The sequence below is a fragment of the Thamnophis sirtalis genome, unplaced genomic scaffold (genome assembly GCF_051295495.1).
Source record: "Thamnophis sirtalis isolate CommonGarterSnake01/CBP01778 unplaced genomic scaffold, rThaSir2_p1.2 scaffold_4, whole genome shotgun sequence".
NCBI lineage: Eukaryota > Metazoa > Chordata > Lepidosauria > Squamata > Natricidae > Thamnophis > Thamnophis sirtalis.
Window position 1 is genome coordinate 82,905,965 of NW_028261384.1, and position 24,516 is coordinate 82,930,480.

General features: G+C 40.7%; 1 protein-coding gene across 5 annotated transcripts in view; it reads right to left on the bottom strand.

Moving 5' to 3' along the window:
- RPRD1A (regulation of nuclear pre-mRNA domain containing 1A) overlaps positions 1-24,516 on the bottom strand; it is a 61,384-nt gene that overhangs the window by 14,367 nt on the left and 22,501 nt on the right. For 2 of the 5 annotated variants that reach the window (XM_014065681.2, XM_087713207.1), the window contains exons 5-6: positions 18,797-18,923; positions 18,525-18,700 (exon numbers count right to left, since the gene is read on the bottom strand). In XM_014065681.2, the coding sequence (XP_013921156.1) occupies positions 18,525-18,700; positions 18,797-18,923 (303 nt within the window). Of the gene's footprint in view, positions 1-17,104; positions 17,205-18,507; positions 18,701-18,796; positions 18,924-24,516 lie in introns of those variants that run through there. The other 3 variants (XM_087713210.1, XM_087713209.1, XM_087713208.1) reach the window with 2 other exon arrangements.

Genomic DNA, 24,516 nt, shown 5'->3' on the forward strand with positions numbered 1-24,516 from the left:
GCAGCATGGCAAACCAGCAGAGCAGCAGCAGTGTACAGCTAAGTGGCAGTGGTGTACAGCGCTCAGAGTAGTGGCTGAGAGCAAGTGGACCAGCAAAGAGCAGATAGACCAAATGAGCAGTGGTGGTGCACAGCTAAGTGGCAGCAGAGCAGAGCACACTCATCAGCGGTTGAGAGCAGTGTGGTGGATCACCTAAGTAGTGGCAGTGCAGAGCTAAGTCAGCAGAGTGCCCAGACCACACATTGTAACTTAAACCTCAGCAATGGTCAGGTAATCAAAGAGCAAGAAGGCAAGGAGGAAAGGGATAAGTACAATACACTTCTAGACAGGAAGAGATAAAATTTGAATGCAGGGAGTAGAGGGCAAAAACTCTCATAGAAAGTAGCCAGAGATTTTCTGCAAAAAGAAGTGCATATCAAGTGCATACTTTAACATTTTTTTAAATGAACTTTTAGATTTTAAAATTTTAAAATATTTTTTTTTCTAAATCTGTGGTTATATTTTTTACATTTTGAACATTTATACATTTTAAATTTTTAATCTTTAAACTGATAAAAAAACCTCAGTCATGGAAAAGAGACTACTGTTGTGTGGTTTGTAAAATATGTTTCATGTATGTGCTTATGCCCATAGAAGATCCAAATTACCAAATACAAATTAAATGAATTACTGTAAGAAAAAGTAAACCGTATAGAGGCAATGCTAGGTCTCTGAACCTACAAAATGAGAAACTCCAAATTGAATATAATACAGAACAAACAAGCAAAATAAAAAGGTCTAAAAGAAATGACCGTTTATATGAACCTTTAAAAGAACAATGGAAATGTATCACTCATAGAAGGAAACAGAAATCAAAAAGTCCCTGCTATATAGTCCAGCTCCTTTGAAACTGAGCAATCAATTTCTCAGACTCCTCTGGAAGAAAATAAGGAGAAAGAGAAAAGAGAACACCATCAAGTGTCCCTAAAAAGAAGCATTATCAAGTGCTCCTGTGAAAGGAAGAAGAGTAGCTTAGACTCCCTCCCCACTCAAAAGGTGAGTGTTGATGATAGGAGATTCAATTAAATTATCAGGGGAACAGAACCAGCCATCTGTAGATTGGACTTTAAATCTAGGGAGATATGCTGTCTCCCTAGATCAAAAATCAAAGATGTAACTGAAAATTTAACTAAAATAACCAATCTCACAGATTATTACCCCTTTCTTCTCCTTCACATACAGACAAATGACACAATAATGAACCTGAAAACAATATTCAGAAACTGCAAGCAGCTAGGCAAGAAAGTTAAGGAGTTAAGAGCACAAGTGGTGTTTTCATCTATACTTCCAACAAAAGGACAACACTCAATGAGGGAACGAAGAATTTTAGAAATGAACCACTGGCTTAAGAATTGGTGCTGCCAAGAGAACATGAAGGGATTTTGGCAAGGGATGGACAGCACCTCATAAAAACCAGGAAGAATGTATTTGGAAAGCACTTGGTTCAACTTATCAGAAAGGTTTTAAACTAAAATTGAGGGGGGAGAGGTGACCAATTGTTAGGATTTTTAGTATCTATTCCAAAGTATAAACCCCAAGACAACCAATCAAATGGTGAGATAGACAGTGATGGGAAGAAAGAAAAACTCCTTCAGTTCCTTTTGCCATGGCCGGTCCCAATCAGTACTGATAGGGAGTGAGGGCCCAACCTCAACCACTATTTTGTGGTGTACCACAGGGGTCTCTCCATTCCTTTTGAACATCCATATGAAACTGCTGGGCAAGATCATCTGGCACCATAGGGTTTTTACGTATGCCAATGACACTGAATTATCCACTGTTGATCACCGCATTGTGCTGTTTCTGCCCTCTCACGTTGCTTGCAGGCTGTGAGGGTCTGGATGGGAAACAACGGGCAACTGAACTCTGGTGAGATCAAATGGCTTTGAGTTCACAGGGCTCCAGGCTTTCATCATTTTTACTATGGATGGGGTGGCATTGTCTCAGACAGATCGAAACCCCAACTTGTGGGTTCACCTGGACTTTTGATTGTGCTCAAGGAACAGGTGACAGTTGTGGAAAAGAGTCTTTGGACAACTTTATGTTTTGCGCCAGTTGCAGCCTTTCCTGGATCAAGACTCCCTGAGCTGTCATTCCATCAAGATTGGACTATTGTAATGCTCTACCCTTGAAGAGCATTTAGAAGCTACAGCTGGTGCAGAAATGAGGCAGTGCAACCAGTTTTGGAGCCTCCAAGAATGGCCCCTGTAACATACAGTTCCACAAGCTGCATTGGTAACTGCAATTTCAAGTGCAATTCAAAGTATTGGTGATCACCTTTAAAGCCCTTCATAGTATAGGTCCAGGTTATAGGACCAACTCATCCTTCTGGGATTGGCTCATCCCACTTGCATCAGTAGAGGTGGCATGCTGCAGGTCCCATTGGATTATTCCAACTGGCACGGTCCAGGAGGAGGGGCTTCTCTTCTGTTTCCCCTGCCCTCTGGCACATCTTGTCCCCAATGTGAGGTTGGCTTCAACTCTATTCTTTCATAAAGGCCTAAACACCTGGGTCTCCTAACTGGCCTGGGGCCTCTATGCAGCACTGTGGATTGATTTTAATCTCTGGTTTTAATTAATTCAGGTATTAATGTAATATGTAAACTGGCCAGAATTACCTTATGGTAAAACAGATGGCCAATACATTTCACAAATAAATAAATAAAACTCAGATAAAAGGAGATATGGTCAGTCATAAAAGACTCAAGTACTTATACACAAATCCTCAAAGCTTGGGGAACAAATGAGGCAAACTTGAAGTACTAGGACATTTGGGTAAGTATGATATTCAATAGTGTCATTACTGAAACCTAGTGGGATGAAATTTATGAGTGGAATGTACTGATGGAAAGATACAAACTGTTCAAAAGAAATAGACCTAATAAAAGAAGAGGTGGAGTTGCATTATATGTAAGAGTTCACTATATCTCTACAGAGATATACAAACCTAAAATGAAAGCCTCCTAGAATACATATCATCAATATATAAAGGAAAAGAAATAACATTTCCAAAGTATACTACTACCACCCAACCAAGCAGAAGAAATAGACAAACCTTTGCTAACTACTGTGTTTCTCTGAAAATGCGATCTACTCAGAAAGTAAGGCCTAGCTTGATTTTTACATGTGTGCCCAATATAAGATCTACGCCCAATATAAGCCCTCATTAAGACCCTGCCCACTCCGGGTTCATGAGTAAAAATTAAGCTAGGGTGGGGCTGGGGGGCTGCAGCTGCCCTACTACTTACCTTCAGATAACTGCAGCCAGGCCTCGCACACCTTGGCCCATTTCTTTTGCAGCCAGCAAGGCTTTCCTGAAGGCTTCTCTCTAGCCCATAACAGAGCTCCAGATCGGAAAGTCTTGCTCCTTCAGAGAAGCCTTGCTGGCCTCAAAAGAAGTTCCTGAAGGTCTCTGACAGCAAAAAGGAAGCTGGGGGCAACACACGCAAGTGAGGTAAGTCTGTGGGTGACACCCCCCCAAAATAAGACCTGGTGCCTTTTTTGAGTGGTGAAAAATATATAAGATAGGGTCTTATTTTCAGAGAAACATGGTTGTTAACAAATGTATGTAGAAAACACACTACAGTAGTAATGAGGGACTTTAATTACTCTGATATCAATTGTGAGACAGACTCCACATTAAGTAGGAGATTGAAAGGGTTCCTGAGCACCCTATTGAAAACTTTGCTATCCAAAAAATAGAAGAGTGTACAACTATACTGGACTTAATTCTTACTAACAGAGAAGTGACAGAGGGGGTTCAAATTGCTGGAGCTTTTGGCACGAGTGACTACATCATATTGGAATTCAATATAACGCAAACACAAACAACAGAACATAATCAAACCAGAGATTTTAAAAGAGCTGATTTTAACACACTTAAGAGAAAGCTTGGGAAGGGCTGGAGTAAAATCTTAAAAGGGAACAAAAACAACAGAAGAAGCTTGGAAAACTCTAAAAAATATGATCATGAAAGGCCAGTCCAGCTTAATACCACTGAAAAAGAAAAAATCCAAAAGGAAACCAGCATAGTTACACAAGAACTCTCTGATAAACTGAAAGACAAAAAGTATACATATAGAAAATGGAAAGAGGGGGACATAACTAAAGCAGAATACCAACAAATATCCCGAACTTGCAAATATGAAGTTAGAAAAGCTAAAATTCAGAATAAAGTAAGATTTGCAACAAATGTCAAAAGTAATTTTAATAGGTTTCTTTCAACATGTAAGAAAACAAGAAAAAAGTCAAGGTAACAGTTGATCCAGAGATAGCAAGGAAATAAGGGGCAGTAGACAGAAAGCAGAACTGCTTAATTCATTCTTTGATCTGTCTTTATGCAAAAAGATAATATAGCCCAACCTACAACAACTGTAAAAGAAAGACTAGGAATACAATCAAAATAAACAAGAAAATGGTACAAGAACACTTGTTCAAATCAATAACTTGAACACAAGTTCAAATCACCAGGACCTGATGGATTACATTCCAGAGTACTGAAGGAGCTGGCAGATGTGATCTCAGAACTATTGAACCCTATCTTTCATAGATCCTTGAGTATCAGGGAACTGCCAGAGGATCGGAAAACTGCTGATGTGATCTCCATGTTTGGGGGGGGGGGGAAACAGATCCAGGAAACTAGACCAGTCAATCTGATCAATACTTGAGAAGATCCTGGAAAAGATAATCAAGCAATAGATCTGTGAACACTTAGAAGCAAGTAGTTATAACTGGAACCCAGCAGAGATTTGTCAAAACAGATCATGCCAAATAAATATTATTTCTTTATTTGACAAAGTCACTAATTAATGGACCAGTGAAATGCAGTGGACATAGTATACTTGGATTTTAGTAAGGGATTCGATAATGTAGACCACAACATACTTCTTGGTAAGCTATAAAAATGTGGGACAGACAGCATCATCAATAGATGGTTTTGTAATTGGCTGATAAACCGAATTCACATTTTTTTTTTTTTAGTATTTTATTGTCACTTAAAGGCCGCCCTTTTCCCTGAGGGGACTCAGGGCGGCTTACAACTCATGGGAAGGGAGTGCAAGACAGAACGTAAAATAATATGTGGGTACAAATAAAAATAGCAATAAAACACAACATTCATTCAACATTCGGGTGGGAATACATCTGTAGGTCTTAATGAAACTACATTCTACATGGAGACAAGTAAGTAGTGGGGTACTGTAAGATCTGTTTTAGGCCCAGTACTCTTCAACATAAACAATTTAGATGAGAGAATAGAAGAGGAACTCATCAAATTTGCAGATGACATGAAATTGATAGGAATAACCAACACCTCAGAAGATAGGCTCAAAATCCAGATGGATATTAAGACTTGAACACTGGGCCTTAACTAACAAAATAAAATTCAATGCAGAGAAAAGCAGGGTTTTACATTTGGGCAAGAAAAACCAAATGTACAGGTACAAACTAGGTGAAACCTGGCTCAATAGTACTAGCTGTGAAAGGAATCTTGGAGTCCTAGTAGAAAATCACTTAAATATGAGCCAACAGTGTGTGGCAGCAACCAAAAAAGCCAATGCAATCCTTGGCTACATTAACAGAGAGATAAAATGTGAAGTATTAGTGTTGCCTTAGTAAGACCACATTTAGAATACTCATCCATTTTTGGCACCACATTATTAAAAAAATGTTGCGATTCTGAAAAGAGTGCAGAAAAGAGCAACAAAGATATTTAGAGGGCTGGAGGCTAAAACACATGAAGAACAGTTGCAACAATCGGGTATTCCTAATATACTGAAAAGAAGGACCAGGGGTAACATAATAGCAATGTTCAAATATCTGGGGAGCTGCCACAAAGAAGAGGTGATCAACCAATTTTCCAAAGCACCAGAATCCAAGGCAAGAAACAATGGATATTAATCAAGGTGAGAAGCAACCTAGATCTAAGAAGAAACTTCCTAACAGCGAGAACAATTAACCAATAGAACAGCTTGTCTTCAGAAGTTGTAGGTGCTCCATCATTGGAGGACTTTAAGAAAAGACTGGGCAACCACTTATTTGGAATAGCATAGTGTCTGTTTGAACAGGGACTTGGACTAGACTCCAAAGTTCCTTCTAATTCTGTTGTTAACTTCACATATAGCTAATGGGATCTATAGCACTAGCACTTAGATGTATATACCGCTTTACAGTGTTTTATAGTTCTAAGCAGTTTACAGAGTCAGCATATTGCCCCCAACAATTTGATTTCCCATTTTACCCACCTCGGAAGGATGGAAGGCTGAGTTAACCTTGAGCCTGGTGGGATTTGAACTATCAAATTGCAGGCAGCCAACAGTCAGCAGAAGTAGCCTGTAGTACTGCACTCTAACCACTGCGCTACCAAGACTCAACCATAACAAGCAAACAAGGCTTTGATGTATAGGTTTATGAAATAACACAGAAGAAAATAATGTATCAAAGTGGAGCTGGAGTTGTATTATATATCAGAAATCGCTACACCTCTACAGAAATGTATAAAACCAAAGATGAAAGCCTTCTTGCAGAATATGGATTAATATAAAAATAAAAAAGAATGACATTGTCATAGGTGTATACTACAGACCACTCAACCAAGTAGAGGAAATAGATGAATTTTTGTAAATTAGCTAAGGGGGGACAGAAAACACACCATAGTAGGGACTGTAATTAAACTGATATCAACAGGGACACAAACCAGAACGAAATGGGTGATCAAACAGTTCCTGACAGGCCAAGCTAACAATTTCATCAATGAATACATAGAGGAGAACTAGGGGTCAGCTGTATTGGATCTAATTCTTATGAACAGAGATTAAATGATTTTTTTGGGGGGGGGGTGAAGTTGTGGGAACTGTAGGGAAAAAGGACCATGTCATATTAGAATTCAAAATAACAAATAAATAAGCAATAGAACAAAAATCAAACTGTAGGTAGTCCTCGACTTACAACAGTTCAGTTAGTGACCGTTCAAAGTTACAACAGCACTGAAAATAGTGAATTATGACCATTTTTTCAGTTACCTTTAAAGCATTCCCATGATCATGTGATCAAAATTCAGATGCTTGGCAACTGGTTCATACTTATGACTGTTGCTGTGTCCCAAGGACATGTAATCACATTTTGCAACCTCCTGATAAATAAAGTTAGTTGGGGAAGCCAGATTCACTTAACAATTGGATTACTAATTTAACAAGTGCACTGATTCATTTAATAAACTGCAGCAGGAAAGGTTGTAAAATTGAGCAAAAGTTGCTCAAATGTTTCATTTAACAACATTAATTTTAGGTTCAATTGTGGTCATAAGTCTGGACTACCTACAGACTTATACTTTAAGAGAGGTGATTTCAAGAAACTTAGAAATAGCTTGTGAAGGATTCCACGGGTGGAAATCTTTAAGAGGAAAACAACTCAAGCTTAGGAATCTCTGAAAACAGAGACTATAAAAACCCAATCTAACACAATACCACAGAGAAAGAAAAACAAGAGACCCAGATGATAAAAAAACAGTATAGTTGCATAAAGAACTCTGAGAAACTGACAGGAAGAAAAGAGCAAGTACAAAAAAAAATGGATAGAGAAACATATAACTAAAGCAGAATATCAGCAAATAGCCAGAATCTGCAAAGATGAAGTCAGGAAAGCTAAAGCTCAGACTGTTGCATGAGTGGAATCGTCCCCTCTCCCTCATCCTGCCAGTCTGCAAAGCTAAAAAGATTGGGAAATTCTGATCTAGATGAGGGGATAGAAAGGGAACTCATCAAATTTGAAGACAACACCAAGTTGAGAGGAACATCTAATACTTTAGAAAATAGATTCAAGATTCAGAAGGATCTTGTAGACTTGAAAATTGGGCTCTATTCAACAAATGCAATTCAGTGATGAGAAAAATAAGGTTCTGCATATAGGCAAGAATAAGAATAGGTAGTACTTGGCTCAAAAGTAGAAACTGTGAGAAGGATCTAGATGTCCTAGTAGGCCCCAATTTAAATATGAACCAGCAGGATCCTGCAACTGCCAAAAAAAGCAAATAAAGTCTTAGGTTGCACCAACACAGATATTACTTGAAGTGATAATACTGCTTTACACTATGCTGATGAGACCACACTTGGTATAATGTGTCCAGTTCTTGTTTACCATAATAGAAAAAAAAATGCTGAGAACCTAGAACAGGGGCATCAAACTGATGGCCCGTGGCCTGGATGCGTCATCCGCAAGCCACATCCAGCCTGGCTCTACAAAGGCAAAAAAATATTGTGAAAGGACCATTGATTTACCTGAAGGGTCATTTTCAGGGTGCTGCGAAGGAGAGTCCAAGCAAGGGTTAAATACAGCCAAACTGCCCAGAATTGAATTGAAACTTTAAGCCACGCCTCTGGTGCTGATTATGCTCAGATTTTTTCAATGAAGACGTGGAACTGTTACACGCTGAGAAGTCCAACAAAGAATCCAAATATTCTCAAAAATAACAAGTCCAACAAAAATTGTCAACTTAGAACTGAGAACAACGGAGTCAGACCCCCCGGGTGGGGTGGACTCTTCTTTGCAGTGCCCTGAAAATGGCCCTTCAGGTAAGTCAATGGTCCTTTTCCAGGGTGCTGCTCAGGAGAGTCCAAGCAAGGGACATACACAAGCGAAATGTCACTAGGGCGGGAAGCAGCAGCAGTCAGGCTCTCTCCGCTGGTATGAATGCCCTGAAGCACACGCTTCCTAAAGGCCCCTTCCGCTGAAGCAAACTTGTTCAACTTGTAGTTTCGAACGAACAGGGACCACGAAGTCCAGGTGGCCGCCCTGCAAATTTCCTTAATCGGAGCTCTGGTTGCCCAGGCGCCGTGGTTGCAGCGCTCCTAGTAGAATGTGCCACTATACAACTAGGCGCCGGTTTAGACTGCAGAACATGAGCGAGGGCGATGCAGGCTCTAAGCCACCCACCAACTGTAGAAGATGAAACCTTCCTTCCCTGGGAAGATGGTTGGAAGGAGATGAAAAGTGATTCAGAACAATAAAAACTGGCCGTGTGCTTGATATATCTGCAAAGTGCCCTGCGGACATCGAGCTTGTGCCATAGTTTTTCCCTGGGATGTCTGGGATGCAGGCAGAAATCAGGAAGAACAACCTCCTGAGCCCGGTGAAACCAGGAGTTGATCTTTGGAATGAACGATGGGTCATGGTGGAGAACCACCCTGTCCTGCTGAATCAAGCACAAGTCCTCGTGGACCGACAGGGCAGCCAGTTCAGAAATACGCCTAGCAGAAGTGATGTCAATCAGAAAGGCGGTCTTAAATGTAAGATGCTTCATGCTGATAGACCGGATAGGCTCAAATGGAGGTTCGGTGAGAGCACGCAAGACGACAGCAAGTTCCCAAGTCGGATATCTGTGGACCATCAGAGGGCTCAAGTTGGTAGGCCCCCTGAGGAAACTGCGAATGGTAGGATGACGACCGAGAGAAGTCTGCCCGTCAGGAGCCAGAATGGTGGAAAGAGCTGCTACCTGATGGCAAAGGGTGTTGGGAGCCAGTCCCCTGTCAAGGCCATCTTGCAGTAAGTCCAGGATGACAGGAACCATGGCTGATGAGGCTGACAGGCCGTGCGAGGAACACCAGCCGACAGCCATGTCGCGTCGTATATCCGGATCATGGATGGACGTCGAGACGCTTGGATGGTACAGATCACCTTGGTCGAAAGGCTGCCCCGGCTCAGGAGATCCCTCTCAAGTGCCAGACAGCTAGTTGAAGCCACTGGGGTTCTGGATGTTGAAGGTTCCCCTGGCTGAGAGAGACCCCCTGTGGGCTCGACGGAGAGACTCACCAGGTCTGCAAACCAGATTCTCCTGGGCCAAAACGACACCACCAACAGGACTTCTGCTGTCTCCGACAGGATCTTCCTGATGACCCAGGGAAGGGATAATGGCAGGAACGCCTAAAGCAGGCCCCTTGGCCAAGGGGGAGTGTAGAGCATTGACGCCTTCTGCATGTGGAACCTCGTAAAGAATCTGGGAAGATGAGAATTGGCCGCGGTGGTGAACAAGTCCACCTACAGGCACCCGAACCTCTGGGACAGAAGAGGATGCAGGCGCCACTCCGAGTGGTTGATCGTGGACCTGCTCAACTAGTCCGCCTGGGTGTTGGTCGTACCAGAAATGTGTTCTGCTTGAACGAAGAGGAGCTTCTCCGCCCACCGACCCAGTAAGTCAGCCTCCAACATCAACGATCTGGAGCGCGTGTCTCTCTGGCAGTTTATATGCGCCTTTGTCACGACGTTGTCTGTCAATACTCTTACGTGACGTCCCCGGATGCCCATGTGGAAGTGAAGCAGGGCCAGCCTGACCGCCCTCAGCTCCAGTCAGTTGATGCTGTGAGCGGCCTTGGTCGGGGACCACCTGCCCTGAGCCAGCTGGTTCTGGAAGTGGGCCCCCCAACCGAACAGGCTGGCGTCCGTCGTGATGGTGAGACGCGTCGGCTCCTTGAATGGGGAGCCCTTCGACAGAGCCGGAGACATCCACCACTTGAGCCACCGACGGACCTCTGCAGAGACTGGAACAAGCCTCGGTGAACTGCTCTCGTTGGTCCTCTGGTAAGGGAGCAGGAGCCATTGAAGCGGCCGGGAATGGAGTCTCATCCAAGGGACAATGGATTGGCACGAAATCATCTTGCCGAGGAGCTGCGAAAGCTGCACAGCCTTGGCCTGTGGAAGCAGCTGCACCTGTGCAACATTCTCCCTGAGGCTCGCCACATGCTCCAGCGACAGGAAGACCTGGCAGCAGACGGTGTTGATGACTGCACCCAGATGTTGTAGCCTGGTCATCAGCCGCAGATGACTCTTTTCCATGTTTATGGAAAACCCGTGAGCTTGAAGCACCTGGATGGTGTGTTCCAGGTCCAGAAGTGCCTGTTGGGCCGATGACAATTGAATGAGGACATCGTCCAGGTAGCAGTGCAGTCAAACTGGATGGGATCTGAGGAAGGCCGCCACAGCCGTATCTTTGTAAATGTCTTTGGCACTGAGGAGAGATCGAACAGTAGGGCCCAATACTGGTAATGGCAGCCAGCGTAAGCAAACCTGAGATAACAACGGTGGGCTTTGCAAATAGGAACATGGAGGTAGGCCTCTTTGAGATCTATAGAGGTCAAGATGTCTCCCCGCCTGATGCATCCCAGAATGGACTGCAGGGATTACATCTTGAACCTCCAGTAAGTGATATGATAATTTAGCCTTTTTAGATCCAAGATTCCCCTCCACCCGCCTGAACTTTTGGGAACCAGGAACAGGATTGAGTAAAACCCTGTCCCTTCCTGGACTGGACGAACCGCTCTATGGCCCTGATTTCCCTGAGATGCCTGATCTCCTGTTCCATAAGAGCCCTCTTTACAGGGCATGACGGAACAGGACGGAACAAGTAGTGGGGGGGGGGGGGGAAGGGAGAGGAATTCCAGAGTGAGATCTTGTCTGATTGTTTGCAGGACCCACTGATCTGATGTGGTCTGCTCCCACTGGATGCTGTACAAGTGGAGGTGCCCCCCTATGGGAGCTGAGCTGAGCTGAGCTGCGATAGTCATTTGTATTTCCTGAAGGGACGGGAGCCAGACACCCCCCCCAAAAGGACATTTGTAGTAGTACTGGCGGTCCTGGGACCGGTCCGCCTGCTGGGAGTACACACGATGGGGTGGGGCAGAGCTAGTAGATGGCTCCGGATTCCCAAAAGGCTGCCTCCTGTAGAAATAGGGGCCCTTCCTGTCAGACTTCTTAAAGACAGAAGGCATCACCTTTTTCTTGTCCTTGTTTTCTACTAGGACAGGGTCAAGGACCTCCCTGAAGAGCTTGTCCCCTTTAAAGGCGGCAGCGACCAGTTTCCACTTGGAGTGTATGTCCACGTTCCAGTGTCGAAGCCACAAGAGGCGCCTGGTAACATTAGATGCCAGAGCCCACAAAGCGAACTTGGCCGCATTCAGGATGGCATCGGCAGTATACTCCGTGGCCACCATGATCTTATTAATATCCTGCCTTAACTTGCTATCCCTGGCCGGAATCCTAGTTAACAATTGCCTTAACCAAGGAAGAGCAGCCCTGGAGAGAAATGAAGCTGAAGCTGAGGTCTTAATTGCCCAAGCGGCCGCCTGGTGCATTTTATGACAGGTGGTCTCAGACTTCTTGTCCTTTGCCTTGAGGCCTTCCAATAAATCAGGTGGGATGTTGAGGTAAGGGCCGCCACAGGAGGATCGATGTGGGGGAGCTTAAGTAAGTCCTCCAGACTGGTGTCTACCGTACAAGTTCTTATCATTGCTACTGGGGGTAGCCATGGTGGCAGGCTGCGCCCATTGCTTCTGAACCATATTAAGAAACATCTTGGGGATGGGTACAATTTCCTGGGCCGAGACAGGCTCCTCAATGAGATCCCCAGAAAGGTCATCTGGCACAATGGGCACCTGAACTGGGGGCTTGGACCCCATATGGGTTGCTATCTTAGCCTTATCCAAAATGGTTTTGAAATTGGCTAGCTTAAATAGGACAGAAAAAGAAGGCTTTTCGGAGGTACTACCTTCGTCCCCCGAGAACTTGGCCTCCTGCCTGGGTAAGAGATCCCCCTCCTCCTCCCATTCTGAATCATCAGAAGCCATGGAAGAGTGGGGAGACTGAAGCTCTTGGAATACCGAAGCCGCCCTGGGAGCCACAGGGGTTTGTAGATGTCAGGTCTTACAAGTGCATTTACCCCTCTGCTGCATGCCTACCTCAATACCTTGAGAAATTGTTCTGTTAATAACCTCCTGCATTTCCGCTGAGATCGGGTCCCCGATCTTCAACAGGGCGCACCCTGGGGTTTGGTCTGGAGAGCGGATCCTGTGGAGCCAAGGGCCCCAAAACTGGCCCCTCCTCTGAGTCTGAAGGGCAAGCAAACAGGTCGGCCTGGTCCACCAAGGACACACCCGGGGAAACTCCCATGGCCAAGGAGGCCGTGGGAGAAAATTCCTGGCCTTCCTCATCACTGTCTGAATTAGGATGGGTTTGAGCAGGGGGAACTCCCAAGGAGAGCTTCTCAGGAGACACCAGTTGAGAGGATTGGGTCTGCTGTTGGGCTTTGGAAAATTGTTTTTCAAGAGCCTTCTGGCAGCGGAAGGCATCCTTGTCAGGCCCTGGACCCTGCTTAGGCCTAGGCCTGGAATAGGGTTTGGAGCCCCTAATGGCCTCCCTGGCAGCCACGCCTGCCCGCCTAGAAAAAGCCTTGGAAGAGACCCCTGACTGGAAAGGCTCCTCTTGAATCTGATCTGCCATGACCCTGAATTCAATCCAATAGATAAGGGGCACTCCCACTCACCACCTCTCAACAGCCCACCATCGACCAGAGTGCTCACTGGAGAGACACAGAAGGCAAAGGATGAAAGGCAATTTGAGAGTTAAGCACGAGCAATCACAGCTCCAGATGCCCGCAGGAATAACAATTGTGACCCAGGGGGGCTTCAAAGCTCTGCCACTGCTAATGAGGTGCTTTGGAGATAAATTGCCAGCCAGGCCGGACAACAATAGTTCCAAGCGGCTCCTGCAATGAGTCAGGCTTCAGGCAGCTGCAGCATGTGCGAGGAGTCGAAAGCAAAACCGGCAGAACAGGGGGGGGGGGGAAATGGTGGGCGGCCCTTTGCTCACCGCGCCTGCGCATTAACTAGCCGGTTGAATCCATTAATGCTCAGAGAAACCGCGCCGAACGCCGGCTTCAACAAGCACGGATGACGGCCCACGGAGCTCTCCGCGGGGAATCCGGCTGCAGCAGGGTTGCTGCAGCAATGCTGGCGTTAGCACTCCGACCCACGCGTCCCCCCCCAACAGCTGCCTGTGTCCCCGCAGTGCCTAAGGTATCCAGGACACCGAGAGGACCGAAAGGGAGAGAATGGCCAAATTCAAACAATTTGGAAACCTTTATTTTTATTGCTCTCCAAGCCTGCTCCAATATAATTAAATATAAACTACTTACAGACAAAGAGAGTCCAAGCAAGAGATAGAATTGAAGAGAAACTTTAGTCCACTGGGCTAGCTGAATTGAAAAAAACTGAGCATAATCAGCACCAGAGGCGTGGCTTAAAGTTTCAATTCAATTCTGGGCAGTATGGCTATATTTAATCCTTGCGTGGACTCTCCTGAGCAGTGCCATGGAAAATGTTATGATACATCATGTGACGCAATCGAGATTGATGCTTGTGCCCAGAGAAGAGCAAAAAAGATGATAAAGGGTTTGGAGGCTAAACAATATGATGAACAATTGAGAGAATTGGGTATATAGTAGTCCAGTGTTTTTCAACCTTTTTGTGCAAAGGCACACTTTTTTCATGAAAAAAATCACGAGGCACACCACCATTAGAAAATGTTAAAAAAATTTAACTCTGTGCCTATATTGACTATATATAAAGTAATTTTCCCACGGCACACCTTACACTATCTCACGGCACACTAGTGTGCCGCGGCACAGTGGTTGAAAAACACTGTAGTAGTCTAATGAAGAGAAGGATTAGAGATAATATGATAATGGTCTTCCAGTATTTGAACTGGTGTCACAAAGAGGTCAGCCTATTCTCCAAAGCATTTGAAGGAAGGATAAATAACAGGTGGAAGATTAAAGAGAGATCCAACCTACAATTAAGAATTTTTCTGACAATGGGAACACCTAATCAATGGAATAGCTTACCTCTGGAAGTTGTGGATGCTCCATCACTGGAGGTTTTCAAGAGACTGGATAGCCATTTGTGTGGAATGGTATAGGGTTGACTGCCTGTGCAGGAAATTGGACTAGAAGGATTGTAAGGTCCCTTCCATCCCCATTATTCTATATTCTAAATTCTAACTAGACCTGAATAAGTTCTACATCAAGATATATCAAGCTTAAATATGTTTTAAAAAATCATGATAACTATGCCCAAATGCAAAACCATAATGAAGCATTTCAAGACATTATGTTTTACAGATCAGAGTAAACACAACAAAAACAGGAAATAAAAACAAAAACAATGCCTTTCAGAACATACTATTCTGAAAATATGGGTAATCCTCCCTGAACAACTAATGTTCAGTAACCATTCAAAGTTATGACAGCACTGAAAAAGTATAATTGTTTCTCACACAACCATATTTTTTGACTGTTGCAGCATCCTAATTTGATTGCCATCTACATGCTTCAAAGCCAGCTTCCAACAAGTAGTCAATGGAGAAGCTGGCAGTAAAATTGCATGTTATGGTTACAATACCTCATTTAATGACAATAGCAGATTATAAGTCTATTGGGTCACATGATGTCTTATCATGTCACTTGGATTTGCCAAACTAGATTTGCCAAACTCAATTGTAGTTATTAAATGAGGACTATCTGCAACAAGAGAGTTGATTTCATGCTAATAGCACAGTAGTATGTTTGGGCCTAAACAGAGTCTACTAATCTGATAATGTAATGTCTAAAATGCTCTCTTCAGTTTCATTCTCTCCTTGAGGTTCCTGCTTAGGCAGTCATGTTTATAAGAGGCATACTATTTTATTGTCAAATACTAAAGTGTTATAAGAAAATATTTACAGATTTTAATTGTTTTAGATGGACTACTGTATCTCTAACATGTAATTTTACACTGGAGTGTGCAAAGAAATCGCAACATTGACAAATATTTAGAATATTCCTAAAGAAATGCATTTATACGTGCACATTTATATACCCAGTTTAAAATAATCAGTTTTTCTTTGGTTGAACTGACAAATCAATAATTACAGTTAGCAATCAGTTAAAAATAAGTTTTTAGACTTTTAATATATCTGCATAAATATGAATTAAAATGTGATCTATTTTCCATACAAGTCCACACAACCAAAGAGAACCCAATTAAACATTAAAACATTATACATATTTGTTTATTGAGGAAAATTATCCAAAGTTACCTATTTGTGATGCTAAATGTATGTGAATCTCTAGAATTATCAATTAAAGAGAAAATTAGAGTCAAAGTTTGAATCAAGAAAATAATCAAATCCTGTGGGGCACTAGTTACTGAAAGCAATGGTTCACATACTTTTGCCAAATATAAATATCTAGCTATAGATGGATTTCCTTAATAAAAAAGATTTTCAATCATTTGTTTAACTGGGTTCTCTTTATCAAATTTTAAGGGCTTGTGTGATGACAATTTAGGTCATATTTATGCAGGAATATTGGAAATGTAAAAGAGTTCACAATTTTGAATTATATTTTTTTCAGCATGAAGAGATGTTTTCTCTCATCTTTTACTTTTTCATACAATTATTTCTTTGCTTAATCTACCATTTTTTGATTCTATTAAACAAGAAATAGAACATTTCTTTCTCATGTCAATTATAGCATTTGGACTTTAAGTGGCATGTTGAGATCACATTCCTACTCTGGCAACATCCAAGACAAAAAAATATTTAACTGAGAAATCTCCACGTATTTAATAATCTTTCCATGCTACTCAATTAAAATTATATCTTGTTACATATTTTAAATGATATGTAGGGGATCTCAGGTTTTCAAGGGCCACATACAGCTCTTAGGATATAGTTGTACACATGCTCTAAACAACAGATGTTACAAATTGACAAGGGGGAGCTTTTAACCTTTATATCACATCTGTTCCCTAGAAAAACAGAATATTAAGACTATCCTTTCATTCTTAAAATTTCAATAGCAATTCATAATTCTCTGTAGCTCAGTGGGCAGAAAGAGAGGGAAAAAGAGGAAGGAAAGATTAATCAACCCTATTAACAGAGGGAGTTTCCATTTCTCATATATTATTCATATACAGTACATACACAAACCTAGTTCTCCACCTATATCTCAACATAGTTCTGCTGTTATTCAACTTAATATTGCATGCAGAGGCATGTTTACTGTGATTTTCTAATAACCTCAATAGACAATATTAAATTGATGAACTCAATTGTATATAAATTAATTTTAATAATTTTCATTTAACACATTTTTGGATGAAAATGAGTGATATACCGCTTATTTCAATTTAAGCAAGACTGATTTGTCAAACATACTGAACAGGTATTAAGAAAGTTTCATTTTTAGAAAGAGGACACAAAACAGGATTTTGATTCTGAATTTTATTTTTAGCAGGATGCATTACTAACGGAAGATGTCACCATAAGAAGATAATATCCATGTTCCTCACCTGAAATAGAAGCTGGATACGTATTAAAGACATGTCACTATCAAAACTGTCAGACATTATCCACCTTCATGGAGGATAGAAGGATAATAACATTAGGCTTTTGTTATATGCTAGTGACTGGATAATTATACAAGTTTAAGGTACAAATATGAAAAACTATTGGTGTAGATTCTGAATTTAAAATTCTTAAATCAGTTTTAAAGTTGTCAATTTTAATGAATAGGTCTATCGGAATCATCAGTGTTCCAGTTATCTGAGGGGGAAAAGTGAATAAATTGATGGCATTCAATAAATGTTTATTCAAACTTAAAGCTACCAGAATATTTACCATAGATAATGCTTGCTCAATAACTATCATCTAAAGTTCTTTAAGTAGTTGACTTATGACAATTCATTTTATAATCTTTTGAAATTACGATAGTGCTGAAAAAAGTGATCTATGATAAATCCTTGCACTTATCACTGTCACAATGTCACCAGAGTCACTTGATCGTGATTTAGGTGATGGCAACCACCATTTGTTTATGACTGTTGCAGTGTCTTGTGGCATCATATAATTGCCATTTGCAACAGGCTGGCTGCAGAAAAGGTTACAAGTTATGGTCACATGATATCTCACTTAACAACCAAGGTGATTTGCTGACCACAGCAAAAGATTTCAAGATCAGGGGCAGTATTATGATTCCTCATTTTATGACATACAGATTGAATTTTCTGGTCCCTATTGTAGTCTTAATAGCTTTTTTCTAGGTAGAATTTTGAAGTTAATAAGTATGACTTTTATACATTTGTTTTAAAAAAATCCAATTTTAAACACTTGAAGCTTAAAAAAAAACCCCAACTTGAACTTCTACAAAGCATGCAGATAATCTAGCATTAAATTTCACCTCACAAAAAATGATGAAATATAAAATTTTTGTGGTTTTTAAAAAATAAAAACACAACCATAAATCGCCAAAGGAAACATAAGAATACTACAATTATCAATGGAAGTAGCAGTGATAAGTCATAAAACCCTTCTCTGCACTGAGAGTTTCCAACAGATTAAAACATTACATCAATATTAGAAAGAAAGAGATCTGTTACTGTCAAACTTTATATTAAGTCCCCAAAAATATTTGATAACAAAATAAAACAAAAGCTTCTCTCTCAGTAAATGTATACACTTTACTCTTTAATATGTTAAAAGAATGAAAACCACCTATTATGAGAAAGCTTAAGTATCTTAAAAAAGTATCTTAAACACACCCTATGGAAAAAAGTAAATATAGTAAAGAATGTTAAGTAGGAAAGAAAAGTTGAGGAAAAGAACTACCACAACAAATGACGCACTTCCAATGTTTGTTCTTTCTCTGACAGGATTTCTTTTTGGCATCGTAAAAAATCTGACAACATCCGATTTAGTTGTTTTCTATCATCAATTTCAGCTGCCAACCTGCCATTGTAATCCGCCAGCAACATACATGCATCATCTACCATCTTGGAAAGCTGTTCTCCTGATTCTTTGTCTGCAAAATAAGCAAACATGTACTTAAAATTCAAATACAAATTATCCAATTAAGTCTAATATTCTGACACTATAATTATACTATAATTTGCCTAACCTGTGATTCTGTTAAGCAAAGTTGCATCTTGAACTTCTAGAGGTATTGAGGCTATCCTCTGATGAACTGCTGCATCTCCAGAGGCTGCATTTTCCAATTCTTGTAATGATCTTATCAGATCCATTGTCTAGAAAAAAAGTGTAAGTTTGAAAAGTATCAGATATTATCATATTACAAAATAATACTGGAGCTGAGAAAAATTGCAACAATGTTATTCTTAATTCAACTGAGAATTGAACTAGAGTATTCCTATTCAGGATACCAACCAACTATGTTTTGCTAGGATATTTCATTACATTCTCACTCTATTCCAGTTTCTTTTACCAATCTAGGATTTTCACCAATCCACTGCCATTGTGGTTTCTGTATCTGTGGTGCTTTTTAAAAATACATAAAAACTGACTTTTCAGTTAATTATAAATTTTCCAAGGGTTTTTTTCCCCTTAAACTTTCTGTACCTGAACTAAGTTTGGGATCTATTACTGTTGCCCTTTCTGACAATGTGTAATATAGTTTTGGCAACAGAACTCTAGAGAATGTAGATCAATGTATCTTCTAGCACATATACACACCCACATTAAACTATCATAGTGAATATCTGGACTTAATTTATTATCTGAGTCCTATGATTTGGAGAAAAGAAGGGCAGTTGACAAAGCCTCTGCTTTTACTTGATTTCTGTTTCATATGTGGTTTAAAAGATTCTGAACACAATTAAGTTCTTAATATAGGCGGAAGGCAATTTGAAAAAAATTGCTCTGAATTCTTGTAACTAATAATACAGTACATTCCAGTATTGGCCTAAACTATACTTTCAGGATAACTTCAAACTTAAAAAGGCAGATTTGCCTTCTCCTCCGAAAAACTATTTACTTAGAGGCTTTTAAAATGGCGCCGAGCAGGCTGGTTTCTCCTGTAATAACGAACACTTTTTGTTAATTGCCACAAGAATTCAAAGCAAAGGAGATTGCTTATCATTTGTTTTGTTTCACAATTGGCCAGCAGAAGCCTTTTAATTAGTTTCATTTCAACAATACTCTCACTCCCTCATTAATCTTGCTTATCTGGAAGTTAAATGGTGATGAATCTGCTGAACGGTCTTGTTACAATGTTTACTCACTGAAAGTTTTGCCAAGCCTTAAACTTCAAAGTAAAAGGGGAACTCAGCTTCTTTACTTAAAGCTGCATATTCAGGCAACAGAGTTTTATTAACTGCAGGCAGATAAATTTTGAAATGGCTTCAAAACTAAATATTAACTTGAAGTCGTCACCCTCTACTTCCAGGGGCACATCCTCAGTGCCTGGCACAAAGCTGCAGCCTCCGCTTCCTATGCCCCCTGCTGGGGATGTGTTAATGAAAGAATTTTTCCTGAGCAATCTAAGCGAGGGTCTTAATGCACTGACAATTAAAATGGAAGATAAGTTTAGAGATAATAGAGAGGTGATAAAGCAGGAGAGAAAAGAGGAAATAAAAGAAATGAAAGAAGAAATCAAAAGTGAAATAAAAGGACTTAAACAGGAGCTGTATGAGAAAATCGACGCTAAGGTTGTTAAAATTAGAGATGAAATGCTGAGACTTGTAACTGTATTAACAGAACATACTTCTGGAATGGAAGATACTCTAGAGGTTCTTAATGATGCCAATACTAACTTGACATTGAAAACAGAGGTGGTGGAACAAAAAGTGGAAAATGCTGAAAAAGAAATTATTATGATACAGTACCGACAAATGGAGTTCGCATTAAGAGTAAGGGGGCTGCGTGAGGAGAAACAGGAGAACCTGAAACAGATCCTATTGGAAGCTTTTGACCGCCTGATGGGAAGACCAGGGACCAAACTTGACTGGCAAATTGACAAAGCTTACCGTGAACTCCTGGCTGGCAAAGCAGAAGCAGCTTCCTCGAGACATCGTTATATATTTTACTACAAGAGAGCTTAGAAATATGGTACTGCAAGCGTCTTATAACACTAAGCTTCAAATTGGCGGTCAAGACCTGACTGTTTTGAAAGAGATACCACCTCAAATGTTAAGAGCCAGGAGAGACTACGCTTTTTTGGTCGAAGAACTCAGAAATCGTCAGATACAGTATAGATGGGATGCACCATTTGGCATTATATTTACATTTGATAAGCAAAGGTATCGCCTCAACTCTGTATGGAAAACCCGAGATTTTTATTATAATACATTGAAGGCCGGATACCCTGCACCATCTGGACCTAGAGAAAGACCACAAGAAGGACAGGATAGACAGCAAACTACACAACCACCAGACAAGATGGAGCATCTCTCTTTTCTAGAAGTGCAAGGTGTTATGGAACAAAGACCTAGCCGCATGACTACTAGACGAATGGAGAAACAAGCTAAAAAGCAACAGCATCAACAATCACTGGCCATCGATCAAGGAACTACAATAACCAGTCTGGAAGCAGTGGGAGGAGCTAGACCTAAGGTTAAACAGGCCATGCAGGAAGCTCTAAAAATGCTTCAGCCAACCAAAGATGACAACTAAGATTTTAACATGGAATGTCAACGGACTGAATTCTCCACAGAAGAGGAAGAAAATATTTCATTATCTCAAACAGTTTAAGAATGATGTAATTTGTTTGCAAGAAACTCATATCAAGTCAACTGATCAAAAATATTTGATCAACTCAAAACTTGGTCAACATTTTGCAGCTTCCGCTATGGAAAAGAAGAATGGTATAGTTGTATACTTAAGAAAAGATATGAAAGCTGAATTAATAGAAGCAGATCCCTTCGGAAGATATATTGCTTTAGACTTAATCCTAGAAGGGAAAAAGACATTACTTTTGGGAATTTATGCTCCCAATCAACAGCAAGATAGATTCTATAGAAATCTTCATGCTAAATTAGTACTTTTTTTATTTTAGTTTTATTAAACATTTATAGGCCGCCCTTTTCCCTGAGGGGACTCAGGGCGGCTTACAATAATAGGGGAGGGGAGTGCAGGACAAAACACAAAAGAAACTGTGAGTAACAAATAATTAACAGTAAAAACACAACATTCATTCAACATTCGGGAGGGGCGAGAGTAAGTCTTATCCCCAGGCCTGACGGGATAGCCAGATCTTGAGGGCTGTGCAGAAGGCCTGGACGGTGGTGAGGGTGCGGATCTCCACGGGGAGATTGTTCCATAGCGTCGGAGCTGCAACTGAGAAGGCTCTCCTTCGCGTAGTCGCCAGTCGGCACTGACTGGCGGATGGAATTCGGAGGAGGCCTACTCTATGTGATCTGATGGGACGGAGGGAGGTAATCGGCAGAAGGCGGTCTCTCAGATAGCCAGATCCACTACCATGGAGCGCTTTATGAGTGGTAAGTAGGACCTTGAAGTGCACCTGGAGATCCACAGGTAGCCAGCGCAGCTCACGGAGGATCGGTGTTATGTGGGCGAACCGTGGTGCGCCCACAATCACTCGCGCGGCTGCATTCTGGACTAGCTGCAGTTGCCGGATGCTCTTCAAGGGCAGCCCCATGTAGAGCACATTGCAGTATTCCAGCCTAGAGATCACAGTGGGTGGGACTATAGTTCCTGTATACTATTGGGTGACTGGAATGGAGTGATAGACACTAAGAGAGATAAGAAGATTTCCCGCCTAAATACTAAGATGCGAGCAAAGTTACCCAAACCTTTCTTTGACATTATGGATGACTTTGAATTGAGAGATATTTGGCGAGAAAGAAATGCAGAGGAATATGACTTCACTTTCTTCTCCGACAGGCATCAATCCCTTTCAAGGATTGATTTTATTCTAACCACTAATGATTTGCTTTCTAGGGTCAAGAAAACAAAGATTGCGGCTAGGGTCCTTTCGGACCATAACCCAGTTTGGATGGAGTTGGGAAGGGTAGTGCAGGCAAGAAGGTCTTGGAGATTGAATGAAAACTTATTTAGATATGAAAAGTATATTAATGATTGTAAAAAATTACTATCTGAATATTTTGTTTTGAATATGAATAAGGGTACATCTATGGAATTTGTATGGGATGCAAGCAAAGCATATATGAGAGGAGTCCTGATGAATATAAATAAAACACATAGAAATAAACAAGGGTTAAAACGAACAGAACTGGAAGAGGAAATTAAGAGAAAAGAGTTGGAGTTAACAATGAACCCCGACAATACAAAGGTTAAGGAAGCTATTAACATATTAAAATCTCAATTTGACATGTTGATCTCTGACCAGGTAGCCACTAATTTATTATATGCAAAACACAATACTTTTTGTAATGCAAACAAACCTGGCAGATGGTTAGCTTATCAGATTAGGAAAAAAAGGAAAATTCGAAATATATCTAAACTGATTTACAGAGGGAAGGAGGTGTTTCAACAGGAAGAGATTCAAAAGGCTTTTCGGGAATTTTTTACAGAACTGTATAAAGGGGATAAAATTAATGGTTTAGACATAGACAAATATTTAGACAAAGAGAAAATACCTTCAGTTAGAGAAGAGCACAGGCAAAAATTGAATCAATCAATAACCTCGGGGGAAATCTTGCAGGTAATTAAGCAATTAAAGTCAGGGAAAGCACCAGGTACAGATGGCTTGACAGCGGTTTACTATAAAAACTTACAGTTAGAAATGGTAGAACCTCTTAGAGAATTATTTAATATGATTCAAACGGAAGGTAAAGTGCCTCCATCTTGGAAGACAGCGTTTATATCTTTGATACCCAAAGAAGATCAAGATACTACTCAACCCAAAAATTATAGACCTATTTCATTACTGAATGTAGATTATAAAATTTTTACTAAAATATTAGCAAATAGGTTAATGTTGGTTATTCAACAATTGATACACACGGAGCAAACAGATTTTATACAGGGGAGACAGATGAAAAGTAATGTCAGATTAATTATTAATGCATTAGAATATTTGGGAAAGAACAACCAGATCCCTGCTGCGTTTATATTTTTGGATGCTGAGAAGGCCTTTGATCGAGTTAACGGGCAATTTCTGCTGAAGATATTGCAAAAAATGCAGATAGGAGATAACTTTTTACAGTCAATTAAAGCAATATACCAACAGCAAATAGCACAAATCATAGTCAATGGAAGTTTAACAGACTCTTTTCAAATTGGAAAAGGTACAAGAAATGGCTGTCCTTTGTCCTCATTATTGTTTATTATAACTTTGGAAGTATTGTTGAATAAAATACGGGGCTTGGATGGTTTAAAAGGGATCAAGATTAGGCAGCAAGAATATAGAGTCCGCGCTTTTGCGGATGATTTGGTCATAATATTGGAACAACCGCAGGAATCCAGTATGGTTTTAATGAATACGATTAATCAATATGGTCAAGTGTCTGGCTTTAAAATAAATTTAGGAAAAACCAAAATATTAGCTATAAATATGAATATTAAACAAAAGGAAGAATTAGGAGTGATGCTAGGATGTGAGGTAGTTAAAAAAATCAAATATCTTGGAGTTAACATTTTAACTTCAAATGGGAAATTATATAAGCATAATTATGAACTACTTTGGCATAGTATACAGACGGAGATGAAAAAATGGGAGAAATTGCACTTATCTTTGCTGGGTAGGATAGCGGCAGTGAAAATGAACATTTTACCAAAATTTTTATTTCTTTTCCAAATGTTACCTATACTTAAAAAAGATGCGAAGCTTTTAGAATGGCAGAAGGGTATCAACAAATTTGTATGGGCAGGAAAGAAGCCGAGGGTAAAGATGAAAATAAT